General features: G+C 37.1%; 3 protein-coding genes across 3 annotated transcripts; all 3 read left to right on the top strand.

Moving 5' to 3' along the window:
* The first annotated feature begins 1,089 nt into the window (after window positions 1-1,089).
* On the top strand, window positions 1,090-5,227 carry rnf25 (ring finger protein 25). Its single transcript, XM_051885496.1, has 10 exons — window positions 1,090-1,186; window positions 1,557-1,628; window positions 1,745-1,841; window positions 1,994-2,061; window positions 2,146-2,215; window positions 2,699-2,770; window positions 2,896-3,042; window positions 3,276-3,365; window positions 3,667-3,804; window positions 4,330-5,227. Exons 1-10 carry the CDS (start codon window positions 1,137-1,139, stop codon window positions 5,113-5,115), a joined length of 1,590 nt encoding a protein of 529 aa, XP_051741456.1. The 5' UTR covers window positions 1,090-1,136; the 3' UTR covers window positions 5,116-5,227.
* A 400-nt stretch (window positions 5,228-5,627) lies between these two features.
* On the top strand, window positions 5,628-9,595 carry kat8 (K(lysine) acetyltransferase 8). Its single transcript, XM_051885498.1, has 11 exons — window positions 5,628-6,019; window positions 6,222-6,296; window positions 6,410-6,588; window positions 6,684-6,737; window positions 6,873-7,037; window positions 8,041-8,130; window positions 8,320-8,460; window positions 8,568-8,661; window positions 8,761-8,911; window positions 9,097-9,251; window positions 9,364-9,595. The coding sequence occupies exons 1-11, from the start codon at window positions 5,680-5,682 to the stop codon at window positions 9,426-9,428; spliced, it is 1,509 nt and encodes a 502-aa protein (XP_051741458.1). The 5' UTR covers window positions 5,628-5,679; the 3' UTR covers window positions 9,429-9,595.
* A 1,750-nt stretch (window positions 9,596-11,345) lies between these two features.
* On the top strand, window positions 11,346-15,848 carry si:dkey-16l2.17 (serine protease 33). Its single transcript, XM_051885509.1, has 6 exons — window positions 11,346-11,510; window positions 11,613-11,636; window positions 12,517-12,682; window positions 12,985-13,256; window positions 14,649-14,815; window positions 14,889-15,848. The coding sequence occupies exons 1-6, from the start codon at window positions 11,465-11,467 to the stop codon at window positions 15,132-15,134; spliced, it is 921 nt and encodes a 306-aa protein (XP_051741469.1). The 5' UTR covers window positions 11,346-11,464; the 3' UTR covers window positions 15,135-15,848.
* The last annotated feature ends 34 nt before the right edge of the window (window positions 15,849-15,882 follow it).

Raw genomic sequence — 15,882 nt, forward strand, 5'->3', positions numbered from 1 at the left:
TGCTGCACATTTTTGTGGAAACAATGATACTATGTTATGTTGTTGCCAAAAAACATTTGTGGTAAGATTTAAAAAAAGAGAAATTAATACTTTTATTCATCAAGGATGTATTAAATTTATCAAAAGAGTCAGATAAGACATTTATATTGTTACAAAATATTTCTATTTAATAAATGCTTTAATCAATTTAATAAATAAATGCAAACAAATGCTGTTCATTGATCTTTCTATTCATCAGAAGAATCCTGAAGAAAAGTATCACAGTTTCCACAAAAATATTAAGCAGCACAACTGTTTTCAACATTGATAATGATAATAATAACTAGATAAAAAAGTTCGTCGAGACAAACTTTAAGTTGGCTTGAAAAAGTCGGTCCAGAAAGTTTAAAGTAGCTTATAAAGTTTAAAGTTTGAAAGTTTTCAGTTTGAAAGTTTGGTTTTAGTTTAGTAGTTTTGAGATAGACAGATCTATCAGAGAGAGATAGATGAGAAGTGATAGACAGATAGAGTCAGGGTAATCAAGGTGGTTGCTAGGGTGTTATGCGGTTGCTAGGGTACTCAGGGTGGTTGCTAAGGTGTTGCTATGCAGTTGCTAGGGTATTCTGAGTGGTTGCTAATGTGCTGCTATGTGTTTGCTAGGGTACTCGGGGTGGTTGCTAAGGTGTTGCTATGCGGTTGCTAGGTTACTCGGGGTGGTTGCTAAATAATTGTTTCTTGAACAGCAAATGACTGATTTTTGAAGGATCATTTGATGCTGAAGACTTTTTTTTTTTTTTTTTTTTTAAATGTGGTTAAAATGTAACCAGCATTGCCAAACAAGCATTCTGTTTTCAATGAATTTATACCCCCAAAGGGGCACCGTATCCTGAGAATACAAACATTAAAATCAAAAATAAAAGTCATGATTTAAATTTTTTTATTATTATTTGAGTCTTAATAAAATGGAAAATAGCAATACATGAATTTTCTGTCTCTATGGACTTGCCCTTTTTAGGGTTAACCTACTAAATAAACAATGAAAGCACCGTTTGTTTAAATCATTTAATTTGACCTCTGAATCATGTTTGTTGAATCATGAACCCTCGAATCCCTGAAATCCCCGTCTGTTTGCCCGTCGGCTCTGTGTCAGCTGACCGATGTCGCGGTGGAGTGGTGACGTCACCGCCAACATGGCTGCCGAGAGCGAGTGAGTATTGGGCTGCTGGTAAATACTGACAGAAACGTGTATTTATTACTAATTACAGTATAAACCAAGGTTTAAATGACATATGAACTGAACATATCTTGTTCGGAAGACTTGCAGAGCATACTTGTTAACGATACAAGAGAACTGTTATTGGTGACTAAATAGTACATACCGTGATATGTCACTTATTTTGAACGAGAATAACATAAGTTAATCCATAGTTAAGTTGTTATAGTCATGGGCGTTGTAATTATCAGTATCTAAGTAAACAAATGTCCAAGTGGCATCTGCTGTGTCATACTCATGTTAATGTGACTTTAAATCAGTTCTACTCGAATTTTTACATCGTCACATCTGTTTGACACCACAGTGTCCTGTCTGAAATTGAAGTGCTGCAGTCCATCTACTTGGATGAGCTCAGTGTTACTCAGAAAGATGAGGGGTAAATGTTTTAGTATTTATTGCTCTTTTAGTTTTTCATAAATTGCTTGAGCTAATAGTATAGTTAACTGTCATTAACCTGTACAGAAATAAAGATATCAAATCTGTCTCAATTAGAGGGTGGGCAGTCAGTTTGGTACTCTATCCCTCCACTGCGGAGGACTGTCTCTCTCAGTTCGTCCGTCTTACACTGACAATGGATCTGAACTCTCAGGTTTGTTGCTATAATAGCTATACAAATACAGATTACAAATACAATACAAATTGCTCAAATATTTGGTAATGGATCTAACATGTTTTGTATTTACTTGACACTTCTTTACTAGCTTCTGTTGGTGTTCTGAGTGTATTTTTATTCACTTTCAGTATCCATATTCATCCCCTTGCATCTCTATTCACAATCCACGTGGACTCTCGGATGATAAACTGCTCAGGTGATAGATTATTATTACACAATGTTATATTTAAACTTCTGAATGTCCTGTTTCCAGTGTTTTCACATGCTGCTCTTTTCTCAGTTTACAGAGCAGTTTGCAGAAGGAGGCAGAGTCATGTATGGGGACGCCTGTACTATATCAGCTCATAGAGGTTGCAGATTTTTTTAAGATTTATTTAAGATTTTTTTTAAAGGAATTAACACTTTTATTCAGTAAAGCAAAGATGCATTCATTTGATCAAAAGTAACAGTAACGAGACATTATTGATGTTACAAAAATCTATTTCAAATAAATGCTGTTCTTTTGAACTTTCTATTCATCAAAGAATCCTGCAAAAAACAATTATCACTGTTTCCACAAAAATATTAAGCAGCAAAACTGTTTTCAACATTGATAATAATAATAATAATAAATGTTTTTGATCACCAAATCAGCATATTTAAAATGGTTTCTGAAGGATCACGTGACACTGAAGACTGGAGTAATGATGCTGAAAATTCAGCTTTGACATCACTAGAATAAATGACATGTTTCTCAAAAATATCTTTTAAAAAATGCTCCACCCTCAAACTGTACTGTATATGCCTTCTATCTTATGTTTGTCTCAAATGATTTCTCTATTTTATCCTCACAGAGAGCTAAAGAGATACTGACTGAGAGCAATATTCCCCATGGAAACTGTGTCATCTGTCTGTACGGCTTTAAGGTGTGGTGTTTTGATTGTGATAGTACCATTAAAAATATGCACATAATGTGCACTGTGGCCTATTTGTGAAATTTATAATTTAACATTTAACTTGTTCCTCTTCCTCTGCTTTGTCCTAACCATAGGAGGGGGAAGTGTTCACTAAGACCAGCTGCTATCACTATTTCCACTCGCACTGCCTTGGCCGCTACATCACTCACTCTGAGATGGAGCTGCAGGACCGTGAGAGGGAGCTGGAGGAGGATAAAACCAGAGACCAGACTGAAAAAGAGGTGGGGCTGTTCATCATAGCGGATACTTACAATCTCCTTATCTCGTATACTTCAATAGAGTTTCTGTACTGTTTTGTCTTAGAGCAAAATGCTACATATTTACCATTGTAATAGTACATAATCTGCTTCAACATTTCTGTGAATATATAACTAATTTCAACACATAAACGGGCAGTGATGTATGCTGTAAACAAAAGGTATTTTTGATATATATGAGAATCCTTCATTAACAGGAGTTGGCTGTTGTTTGCCCTGTGTGTCGAGAGCCTCTGACCTACGATTTGGATGCCCTCCTTTCCTCCCCTGCTCCAATTTTCACACAGGTAAGACATACAGACACAGTGTATCATTCACTGTGGACATGATGCAGTTGGGTCAAGCTAAACTGGCTTGGGCATGACGTTTATCATTGTTAGAAATGTCAAGTGGACAAAGTCACTCTTGTGTTCAGTGCCAAGCAGTAGATTTTCTTTAAACAGTGCGTCATTGTCCCATGTGCTGTCCCTCTTGTTAGCTGACTATGCAGGGATGCCTAGTTAGAAAGCTCAACACCCTCATGTATGCACACTGGTCACATGCTGTGGATACACATGAACATTGTGTTTATTATTGCTTCACTCACAGCAGGAGGATGTGGTCATTGGTGGAGAATTTAAAGCGAAATGGGCAGCGCTCCAGAAGATTCTGGAACGGCAGAAGGAAAAGGGTGGAGTTATTGACCCAGAAGTAGAGTCTAATAGGTTCCTTATTCACATTAATGAGGTAAATAATGGATGGAACACTTTGATTTGACATGTTTGGCCACATACACAAAGCAAAGTTTTCGGAGTCACAACTGCATTGATAATAAATAATAATAAAAATTATATATATATATATATACACACACACACACACAATTATAAATGTCTGTACTGTCACTTTTGATTAATTTAATGCATACTTGCTGAATAAAAGTTTTAATTTCTTTCCAAAACAAACAAAAAAAATCTCTTACTGACCCCAAACTTTTGAACTGTAGTGATAATGTTAAAAAAGCTTTCTATTTTAGATAAATGCTGTTCTTTTGAACTTTCTATTCGTCAAATAATCATGAAAAAAATTGTACAACATTGATAATAATAATAAATGTTTCTTGAGCAGCAAATTGGCATATTAAAATGATCTTTTTTTTTTTAAATGATAAATATATATTTACCCTGAAGAGGAGTGACAATTGAGGCCTTTGAGTTCTCAATGTCAGTATCTGAATGAATAAATAAATGAGGGATATTTTTCTTTCCTCAGGCTCAAGCTAATCTTTCTGACGCTCCCGGTACGGATGCCTCTGGTGCCGAATCTTGTCAGTCACTCCCTTCCTCATTCCCAGATTCCGCCGGTGCAACCCAAGCCTCTCAAAGTCATCACACTATGGGCCAATCACAGCGTCCGTGCACTCATGAGAGAAGGCAACAAGGTGACTTCAAGAGAGGTCATAGAGGAAGAGGAGGCAGAAGAGGTGGATTAGGACGTCATGCGATGCCTTCACCTGGGGTGGAACGGTTGGGAGGGCTAATGCAGTCTTCTGATAAGATTAATTGTGTCAACTCAGACCCTCCAAACACTACATCAGAGGTAGAAAGCACAGCACAAGGACAGGTATATGAACTCAGTGATAATATAGCACAGCTCAGGCAGCCTTTGACCAATGAAGAAGAAAAATCTATTTCTCAAGACAAGGCTACTTCAAAATCCAACTGTGGACAAGATGAGAGCAAACAAAAAGTGTGTATTTCAAAAGATGTGACTCAGACAATCTTACAGGATGGACACCCAGAAAGGGAACATGTGAGTAGAGGATGGAAGCGTGGTAGTCGTGGCTCTGGACGACATTATGGACACTGGCAGGACAGGAACTTTAAGGGACCCGGTTACTGGGATAATTCTGGGAGCGTCGGTCACCGTGGAGGTGGACATAGAGCCAGAGAGGGAGGGGCTGGGCATCATCACAGAGGGGGTGGAGCTCATAGAGGTGGTGGGAGGGGTTTGCATCAGAGAGTGGAAAAAGAATTTAGGAAAGAGGGAGTGCTCTGACAAAGGGAGAGGGGAGGGTCAGGCAGAGGAACAAGCATACCTCCCAGTTTCACCAGCTGTACTATCATCAAATCTGTGTCTGTAATAAAATTCTCCACAAGCAGTAAACTGACCCATGTTTTTCCTTTCCCTTTTGTGTACGTCATTGTTTTTACTGAAAATGAAGGAGTAGACATTGCAATTAGGAAGGAGTCTAACCACTCAGGAAGTTTGCTAAAGCAATTGTGATTGTGCCTACAATCCATAAAATTGAAATGTGAAAGAAAGTTTGTTCTTTCTCTCGTAGGTTGTGATAAAATAAGTTATATTTATTCATTAAATCATTCTAAACGTCAAGAAAAATTAATTCTCAATAAGCACTGAATCAGTGGAATCCACACGCTTAAAACTTGCCTCTACAGCTCTCATGTACAAGTAGATAAAACTATTTCTTTGATGTGTCCTATGTGTTGGTATTTAGTGGTCATAAAACTTTTAATACTGAAATAAAACACGAAGCAGGGCCGAGAGCGCACTGCGCATGCTCGAGTCCTCGCAGTGCGCAATGTTTTCAAATGGACAAAGATGTCTGGCGTAGCAATGTCAATGTCCAGCAATCGTCACCCAAACATGAACAATTCATATGATAACTGCGGTTCAGAAGAGCGAATGGACGTTGAAATAGACGCTGGCCACGCTGGAACCGACCGAGGAAGTTTAGAGACGGGAACACGAGCAACGTGTTCATCAAACGGCAGCGGCGGGGAAGAGGATGAGGCGGAGGCCGCGGATCGAGACCGAGAAGCCACGGGCTCGAGTACTCCGCACTCCGGGGATGGAGTGTCGCACAGCGGCGGCAGAGAGCAAGAGGTGTCGGTGGAAATCGGGGAGACTTATCTTTGTCAGCGTGCGGACAAAACATGGCGTAAGCTAATAATGGAAAATGCTTACTGAGAATTTTATTTCAGAACACATAGTTTTATAGTTAAATTCTCTATTATGGTATTATTACGTATATTATTGTTGTAAAAACGAGCTGAATGAGAAGTAACGTTACGTAATGTAAGCATGCACATACTGTTTTTTTTTTTTATGGTTTATTTATTTATTTTGTACTTTTCTTTCAGATTCAGCAGAGGTTATTCAGTCCAGGCTAAATGAGCAGGAGGGCAGAGAAGAGTTTTATGTCCACTATGTTGGATGTGAGTGGAATTGCTTTCAGATACTATTCATGGCTGATCATACACAGATGCTTTACAGGTTTGTGTAGTCCTTACAGATTCACTGAGCAAATTCTCTCTTTTGTCATTTGCAGTCAACAGACGTTTAGATGAGTGGGTTGGAAAGGCTCGTTTAGCCCTGACAAAGACTGTGAAAGATGCAGTAAGAAAAAGCGTGGAGGAAGGTGGTGGGGGTGAGCTTGTGGACCAGCCAGAGAGGAAAATCACCCGAAACCAGAAGCGTAAACATGACGAGATCAACCACGTTCAGAAGGTACCTGTCATATGGACCATTTAAAAGTCTGAGTGAGTCTATATCAGTCCAATAGAAACATTACTAATTATTTGACCCCGTCTTTTTTCCTCCAGACATATGCTGAGATGGACCCCACTACGGCTGCCCTGGAGAAAGAGCATGAGGCGGTAAGAAGGGGCAAAATTTGCATAATACTCATTGAAAAGTACCACAATGCTAATGGTGTTTTCCGTTAAATAACAAATTATCCATCTGTTTTTCCCATTTTGATACAAATGTGACTTTTGTTTCCACATTTACAGATCACAAAAGTAAAATATGTGGACAAGATCCAGATTGGGAACTTTGAGATTGATGCATGGTACTTTTCTCCATTCCCTGAGGACTATGGAAAACAGCCTAAACTTTGGATCTGTGAATACTGCCTGAAGTATATGAAGTATGAGAAGACATTCAGATACCACCTGGTCAGTCCACACAATGGTTTTGTTGTTTATTCACATAGTAACTTCTGTTAATGAAACCATAAGGGGGTGCTATATATCTTGGCTAATGACTTTAAATGCTTAGAAGAGAGTGCTGAGGGGGATGACTTGTTTTTGTAGGCCAACTCGGGGGGTTAGCATCACCAAAATGATGTTCTCTCAAAATGATGTTCTCTCAACAAAAAGTCAATAGGATTTTTCAATTGGCTTTTGGATTATTGCAGAAAATAAGCTCTGTGCACGTTCATCAAGATAACCTTCACAAATTAACACAACTTTAATGTTTTTTAAGAGTAAATAAAAGCACCAGAAGTAAAAGAAGAAAAAAAAGTTAGGCTATAAATGAACTACGCCACAGTCACAAATTCAACATCACCATCACTAAATTTCCAACATATTATTTTAATCTTAATTTAAAATCTTTAAGTTGGAAAGTTTGAGTTAAGATAATTTGCAAGAGCTTGATTATAAACACAGTGAGGCTGTGAAAGTGAACTAGTGTTTTCCTGTTTGGTGTGATGATGTTTCATGTCACCAAACAACCTCTGTCGTCCCATTTAGCCACTTGTTAGCAAATAGATTAGTTAGATAGCAATTAGTTAGATATTACTGGGATATTATCAGTGTATTTTATGTTGTAGAATAAAAGGTGAAACAATATCTTGAGCTTACGTTATCCACAGACCTTATTTAAGACATTTAACAAAAAAAAAACCCATTAAAAAACACCTCAACAATGAGACAACCGGAAGTGCAAAAATGCTAACTTACTTTTTAGGGCTCATTACTGTAGCACTCTATTGTACAAGCATTTGTTTTTTTGTTTTTAGTCATTGTTGGTCTTTGTTCTAGTTTTAAATTATTTTGTTGTGTTTTTGTGTTGTGTTTTAGAGCATTTCTAGTTTCACAGAGTAAGGTTTACGTCCTTAATTTATGCTTTCTTTTGTTTTCCCTTTCCTTTGTTCCTCAATGGCTCTCGTTTCAGTCACAGTGTCAGTGGCGTCAGCCTCCAGGCAAAGAGATTTATCGCAGAAACAATATCTCAGTATACGAAGTTGATGGGAAGGACCATAAGGTGAGCCAAATGACACCTTCCACTCACATTTAACATGAAACAGAAACAAATCATTTCATGATAAATAGATTTCATACCTGGAGAAGACTATGTATACTATATAAACTGATTTGTTACATTGCTTATACATCCATGTGCAGTTAATTTTCTACAAAGTTTCTGTGGTTCTCACTGTCCTTCTCGCTGTAGATCTACTGTCAGAATCTGTGTCTCCTGGCAAAGCTGTTTTTGGATCATAAAACACTTTACTTTGACGTGGAGCCGTTCATCTTCTACATCCTCACTGAAGTCAACAAACAGGGAGCACATATTGTGGGTTACTTCTCTAAGGTAAAGTGGTTGTTTTTGACATTGTATGTCAGTTGTATTTATACAGTGTAGCTGTTAAAGCGTTTTAAATAAGATACAAATTATATATATATGTTTCTCATGAGCAGGAGAAAGAGTCTCCAGATGGGAACAATGTGGCTTGTATTCTCACTCTTCCTCCATACCAGCGAAGAGGATATGGAAAATTTCTAATTGCATTTAGTAAGTTTCACCCCTGATTCACCTTTCATCAATTGTTTGCCTCTGATATAAGCACATTTATAGATGAATAATTGTTCTTTGTGTCATTATTCTTCTCAGGTTATGAGCTTTCTAAGCTGGAGAGTACGGTGGGGTCTCCAGAGAAACCTCTGTCAGACTTGGGGAAGTTGAGTTATAGGAGTTACTGGTCGTGGGTACTACTAGAGATTCTGCGAGACTTCAGAGGGACTCTGTCCATCAAAGACCTCAGGTACACATCCAGTCCCGAATACAAGTACAAACATGCATGAAAGCAAATACATGAGGTCAAATGCACATTTGTATACCTGAACAATTCAGATAAACATTTTAAAAAAAGGAAAATACTGCAGAATAAATCGACTGCCAATGCCTTGATGAAGAGCACTAACTAATGCATACTGTCTGTACCCACAGTCAGATGACAAGTATCACTCAGAGTGACATCATCAGCACGCTACAGTCTCTAAACATGGTCAAGTACTGGAAAGGTCAACATGTTATCTGTGTCACACCCAAACTTGTAGAGGAACATCTCAAAAGTGCCCAGTACAAGAAACCCCCAATAACAGGTAACAGATCTGAAAAATGCATGAATGTGCTTCTAGTGCTAGCTTTATGCATGTGATGTTGTGTATTTGCGAGTTGAATCTATTAAACATTTTACATTTTGTGTTTCTACAGTGGACACACATTGTTTGAAATGGGCACCTCCTAAACACAAGCAGGCCAAGTTCTCTAAAAAATGAGGAATATGAACGTCAAAAAGAAAATGAAGAGTGTGAGACTGTCCCTTCACCCCTCATGTTTTTCACAGCTGACCTAAATGTCATGTAGATATACTCTGAGATTGTACATTCGCATTGTATTGAGTCTGTTATTTTTTTAAAATAAATGAATAGTAATATTCATATAATTGTTTGTGAACCTTCTTTTATTTCAAGTCAACATTTTAGTGCATCAGTGTGGTACTTCAGTTCATACAGTCAAACCAAAAATTTATTTTGTACTTTTCTTTCAGATTCAGCAGAGGTTATTCAGTCCAGGCTAAATGAGCAGGAGGGCAGAGAAGAGTTTTATGTTTTTGATATTTTTGATATTTTTACTAGTGGGTGCAGGACACTATAGTTCATTTATGTAAGTGAGGATAGGAAAATAAAGTAATCTGACATATTATACCCAAAAATTCTTCATACAGTGGACTACCAGTAAAATTGGTAAAAATTTGGAACCAAAAATTATTCAGACACTTTGACCTGACCATGTTTTGCTTAAGTGTTATCTGACATAATTAAGATTATTTTTTTCTGACACAGTTTAACTCTGAGATCTTGTCATATTTTATTACCATTTTTTTAAACTATAGTGAATAAACTGTATTAATGTATGAAATGTTCAAGGTGTCTGAATAAATGTTGGTTTGGTTTGGTGTTCTGTGAGGTGGTTTAATATTTATACCAGACTCTCCATCATGTCCAAATGGCTTAGTTAAAAAAAGCACTTTGAAGAAAAAAGTTTGTGAAGTCAAGCAACATTATGATGAATAATTCATTAGGCAGTATAGAATTACCTATTGCACATGCAGCACCTGTCTGGCTTTTAGGTGAAAGTTGATCCCAATATACACTGTATATATATATATATATAAAGATAAAGAGGGTCAAATGACTTGTCTAAAATGGCCCTTCAGCGTAAGAAACAATAACTTGGTAACTATAATACTTAAAGGGATTATTATATCACTGATACTGATATATAGCTTATAGCCCGCTGTTTCCTGAAAAATAAATTGAAGCATTTTATTTGTTTGTTTTTGCTAAAATGTTAGATGTGTGCTAAAGTGAGGCAGTAAAGGGAACTGTGGTGTTTTAGCAGACTTTATACTATGAGTATAATGGTTAAAATATGGTTACTGTAGTATGACTAAACTAAATGATAGAAAATACTGTTAAAATGTTATTGATGAAAAAATCAGTGTATTTAAATATTCTGAATATTAAATATTTTTTTCTTGCTTTTTTGCAAATAATGTGCAGCAAAATACGAATTTAGGCTATTTGAAATGTGTGTCGCTGGAATGAATAACTCTGGCTGAACGGCTACAAATTATTATTGTGTGTCTTGAAAAAAAGGAACTGAACTGAACGTCTGCGTTTTTGCCAAAAAATAATCTAATTTAATCCAACTGTTCTACACGAACGGCAGGAATTCCGCTCTCCTCCACTGTGTGAATCTTCTTTATGCCGAGAACAACGGGCTCATTATTTGGGAGGAGATTGAGACCGCGCGTTGTGATTGGATGCTGGCAGCAGGTAGAAACGCACAGGTATTCATACATTCTCTGGCAAATGAACATTACGGCGTTTTTGCTCGGTTATCTTTTCTTCCGTGTCGATTACATCGACATATTTGCTCTCGAAGCTCATGTAAGTTATTGTTTGAAAGATACGAATATGTACCGTTTTCAAAACGAGGCATCACAAATCTGTAGCTTGGAGCGATCAGAGTTTTCAGGTGTTCGGGGTTAAATCGTTTTCTTTTTGCCCTAAAAATAAACTGTGTTCATTGCCATTTCTGTTCGAGCGTTTTATCCGACCCTCGGATATCCCCTTTGGGTAAAGGACCTTTGACATTACAAGTAAGTTTTTGGACTCAGTTATTGACAATAATGTTGATTGTTTCTTGTTGAATTAGAGCCCAAGGGTCACTCCAAGCGAAAAATTATAGCCTAGTTTATTCTTTAAAATACTGACATTATTTACAGATACTCAGCCAAGTGAACAGAATGACTGATACATGCCTGCAGCTGCTCCTTGTCTTGATGGTAACAGGTAAGTCTTATTAGGGTGTAATAATGGTCTATTACTAAAACTGTTTGATTCACTGCATTCATTAAATTCATAATTTGTCATTCTGTGTCCTACAAAACACAGGTCCGTCAATGTGTGTGGCACAAGGTAATTATTTTTCAGTTTATTTGTCAGTGACAGATTAGTATGTCTGAGATGATAGAGAAATCTATTTTAAATGTAACAATTTCAATTCATACGAATTGAAAATGTTTATACTGATTTTAAAAAAGATATGAAGAAAATTATCCGAATTAAGTAGGCTATTAAATAAAGGCTATCCATTTGATTTTGAACAAAGCATAACTTTCTAGTAAAAGCCAAATATATATATTATAAATCATGATCTTGTGGGTCTATATGGGTCTTTTAGTTTTACTGTTTTCTTGTCGCATGGCCACAAAATTGTCCTTCCTGCATGTCACAGTGGCACATTTTCTATAATAACATTTTAAAACAAATGGATTTGTTGCTTATTATTAAATTTAAACATTTTAAAATTAATAATAAAAAATGCAAATTTTTCATTTACGTTATGCATTTGGCAGATGTTTTTTTTCCAAAATGACTTACACTGTATTTAAGGAGCACATTTTATCAGTTCTTAGGAATCAAACTCATGACCTTGAGCTTTGCTAGCACCACAAAATCTTTTTTTTTTTTTTTTCTTCACATTACATATCACAATGACTTTGAATTCAGAAGAAAATTGTATGCAGTTTTGAATAGCTTAACAGATATGGATGAAAAAATGAGCATCACATCATTGACCCTAATAAACTTTCTCCTCCTTCTTTTTAAGTTTGTAACCTTACCCACAACAGCTTTCACTCACACCTCATGTCTCATGCTCCTGTTTGTGTAGCTCCTCATTAATATGGTGAGAAGATGTAATGATACTCTAGGGGTGTTGTAGGGCAGGTGTGATCTGGTAAGAAAACCTCTACTGTGTATGTACACTAAATCTCCTCTGACCTGTTCACGTAAGTGTGCAGCAGGCCTCCGCTAGGGAAACGCATTGTGGGAGGAGTTGAAGCATCAGCAGGGGCGTGGCCATGGCAAGTGGACATTCAGATGGGAGCCAATGGCCATGTTTGTGGTGGATCCATAATTGCAAAAAATTGGGTCCTCTCTGCTGCACACTGCTTTCCTAAGTAAGTATTATCATATTATCAATGTCGGTGTTGATTATAGAGAAGTTAAAGAGATAGTTCACCCAAAAATGAAAATTCTGTCAACATTTACTCACCCTCAAGTTGTTCCAAACCTGTATAAATTTCTTTGTTCTGCTGAACACAAAGGAAATATTTGGAAGAATGTTTGTAACCAAGCATATCTCGCCCCCCTTTGACTACCATACTATTTTTTTCCTACTATGGAACAACTTGAGGGTGAGTAAATGATGACAGAATTTTCATTTTTGGGTGAACTATCCCTTTAACCCTCCTACCCTCAGCCCCTCAGAAGTGTCTTCATACCGCCTGTACATGGGACGCCATCTGCTTAATGGCTATAACCAGTTTGAGATGGTCAGTCAGGTGCAGCGAGTGGTTGTTCCAGAAGGATACTCAAGCCCTCAGGAGGGCAGAGATGTAGCCTTAGTGCAGCTGCGCTCTCCGGTCACGTGGTCAGACAGGATTCAGCCTGTGTGTCTACCATTTGCTGGCTTCCAGTTCAACAGTGGAACCTTATGCTACGTTACGGGCTGGGGACACACTCAAGAGGGCGGTAAGTGCATCATCAAGGAAATAAGGGGGAACCACAGCAAATAACAGAGGTTTTACTCTTTAAACTCATGGCAAAGGTTTTCTCTATGTGATGTTTCCTTGGGAGGGACAGCTGGATTTCTTACCATTTTAATAGTGGTAGTTACAGTAGACAAGGGGAAGTAAGTTAGAAGCAATCATGGACATATGTGATAATGGCTTTATTGTTAAAATATGCAGTAGCATTGAGTTAAAGTGTTAGTTCACCCAAAAATGAAAATTCTGTCATTAATTACTCACCCTCATGTCGTTCCACACCCGTAAGACCTTCGTTCATCTTCAGAACACAAATTAAGATATTTTTAATAAAATCCGAAGGCTCAGTGAGGCCTCTTTTGCCAGCAAGATAATTTACACTTTCAAATGCACAGAAAGCTACTAAAGATGTATTTAAAACAGTCCATGTGACTACAGTGGTTCAACCTTAATGTTATGAAGCGACAAGAATACTTTTTGTGTGCCAAAACAACAAAATAATGACTTTATTCAACAATATCTAGTGATGGACGATTTCAAAACACTCATGAAGCTTCGAAGCTTTACGAATCTTTTGTTTCGAATCAGTGGTTCAGCCTCCTTTACTGAAATCACGTGACTTTGTCAGTTTGATACACGCTCTAAACCACTTTTGAAATCGCCCATCACTAGATATTGTTGAATAAAGTAATTATTTTGTATTTTGGCACACAAAAAGTATTCTCGTCGCTTCATAACATTAAGGTTGAACCACTGTAGTCACATGAACTGTTTTAAATACGTCTTTAGTAGCTTTCTGTGCATTTGAAAGTGTTAATTTTCTTGCTGGCAAAAGAGGCCTCACTGAGCCATCGGATTTCATCAAAAATATCTTAATTTGTGTTCTGAAGATGAACGAAGGTCTTACGGGTGTAGAACGACATGAGGGTGAGTAATTAATGACAGAATTTTCATTTTTGGGTGAACTAACCCTTTAACCAGAATATGTGAGTGGGAAAGGAGAAAAAGTGAATGGCACATTTACTTCATGCTGAACTGTCAAATTGACCCACAACATCTTTGACCCAGATTTGTAATAGCAATCTTTTGCACACATTCCACAACACATCAGTGTTGACACTTTGCAGGCATGTTCATGTAACTGTCACCGCTGCTGTATGCAAAAGATAAAAATGATTTGACACAGAAATGATAGATAAGAGACAAGACTTTGTGTCAGTAACAAATATATGTATGATATAGCAGCCTGACAAAAAATGTCTAGACAAAGCATTATAGATATTACACTTCTATTCCCATTGCATGTTATGTTAGTTTAATAATGTTTTGGACATTTTGCATTTTGTGAATTGGTTTTCCTGTCTTTCCTTTCAAATAGTCTCCCTCACTGGACTTGGGGCGCTACGGGAAGTGCAAGTGCCCATTATCAACCAGTCTTCCTGCCAATCAATGTATCAGATTTTGTCATCTGATTTAATAACAGTTGACGTCCTATCAGACATGATCTGTGCTGGATATATGGAGGGAGGCAAGGATTCCTGTCAGGTATGTTATTACTATTATACTGCTAGTACCCTGACTATCCTACCATGTAAATAACCTAATTTTTCTCTTTCAGGGGGACTCTGGAGGGCCTCTGGTTTGTCCTGTTGGCAATGGGACGTGGATTCAGGCAGGAGTTGTGAGTTTTGGACTTGGGTGTGCTCAGAAGAACCGGCCAGGTATCTACTCCAGAGTCTCAAGCTTTGCGAGCCTCATCCGCACCACAGTTCCAGAAGCTCAATTTTTTGGTCATGCTTGGAGGAGTGAAAGTCAAACACCTCTGGTTCTAGGCCTCTCTATTGTGTTAGTACTCTTTTGTTAAATAGATCTAATGTACAAGTTAAATTTTGAAACACCACCAGTTTTGTCTGTGTGGCATTGATTTGCTATGTTTTGAATGCTGTTGTGGTGCAAAAATTGAATGCAAAGCTTCAGAGGTGTTGCAAATGATTTTAAATGATGTAATATGTGACATGTTTTTATGACGGAGTGATCTGGTCATCTGATCCTGCCTAAGCACAGATATAGTTGTTATATACTGTTGTTATTGTGTATTAGATATCTTTTAATGCGACTGCAGTAATGTCACCAAGACCTCAAAACACTTTAAAATGCCAATATCCTAATTTATAGGATAAATTCAATATGATTTTGTATTTCTTGTTCTGAATATTTGTAATGAAAAATCAAATTGATTTGACTGCATAAGGCATATTATTGCACATTACAATTACTGCTTTCACTCATGCATTCAATATCAGTGTTATTTTAGAATTTATATTAAATTAGTATGTCACCTGTGTTTTCCTTTTTCTTGAGGTTTTTATTTATTTATTTATGATATGCACTAAACATTGTCATTAGTCATTGTAAAGCGATTTGATCTTGATTTTTTTTATAGTACATTACACTTAAGACTCACTATAACTAAAGATGCTTTTGATTTGAAGAAAATACAAAAAAAAAAAAAAAAAATCAAAGAATACTTTGTCTAGTTTTAAACTGTATGTGTTTACTCTAGTCTAAATATTTTGTAAACATCAAAAAGATGAATGGATGGTAGCGTCACC

This window comes from Ctenopharyngodon idella, chromosome 3, assembly GCF_019924925.1.
Source record: "Ctenopharyngodon idella isolate HZGC_01 chromosome 3, HZGC01, whole genome shotgun sequence".
Classification (NCBI taxonomy): domain Eukaryota; kingdom Metazoa; phylum Chordata; class Actinopteri; order Cypriniformes; family Xenocyprididae; genus Ctenopharyngodon; species Ctenopharyngodon idella.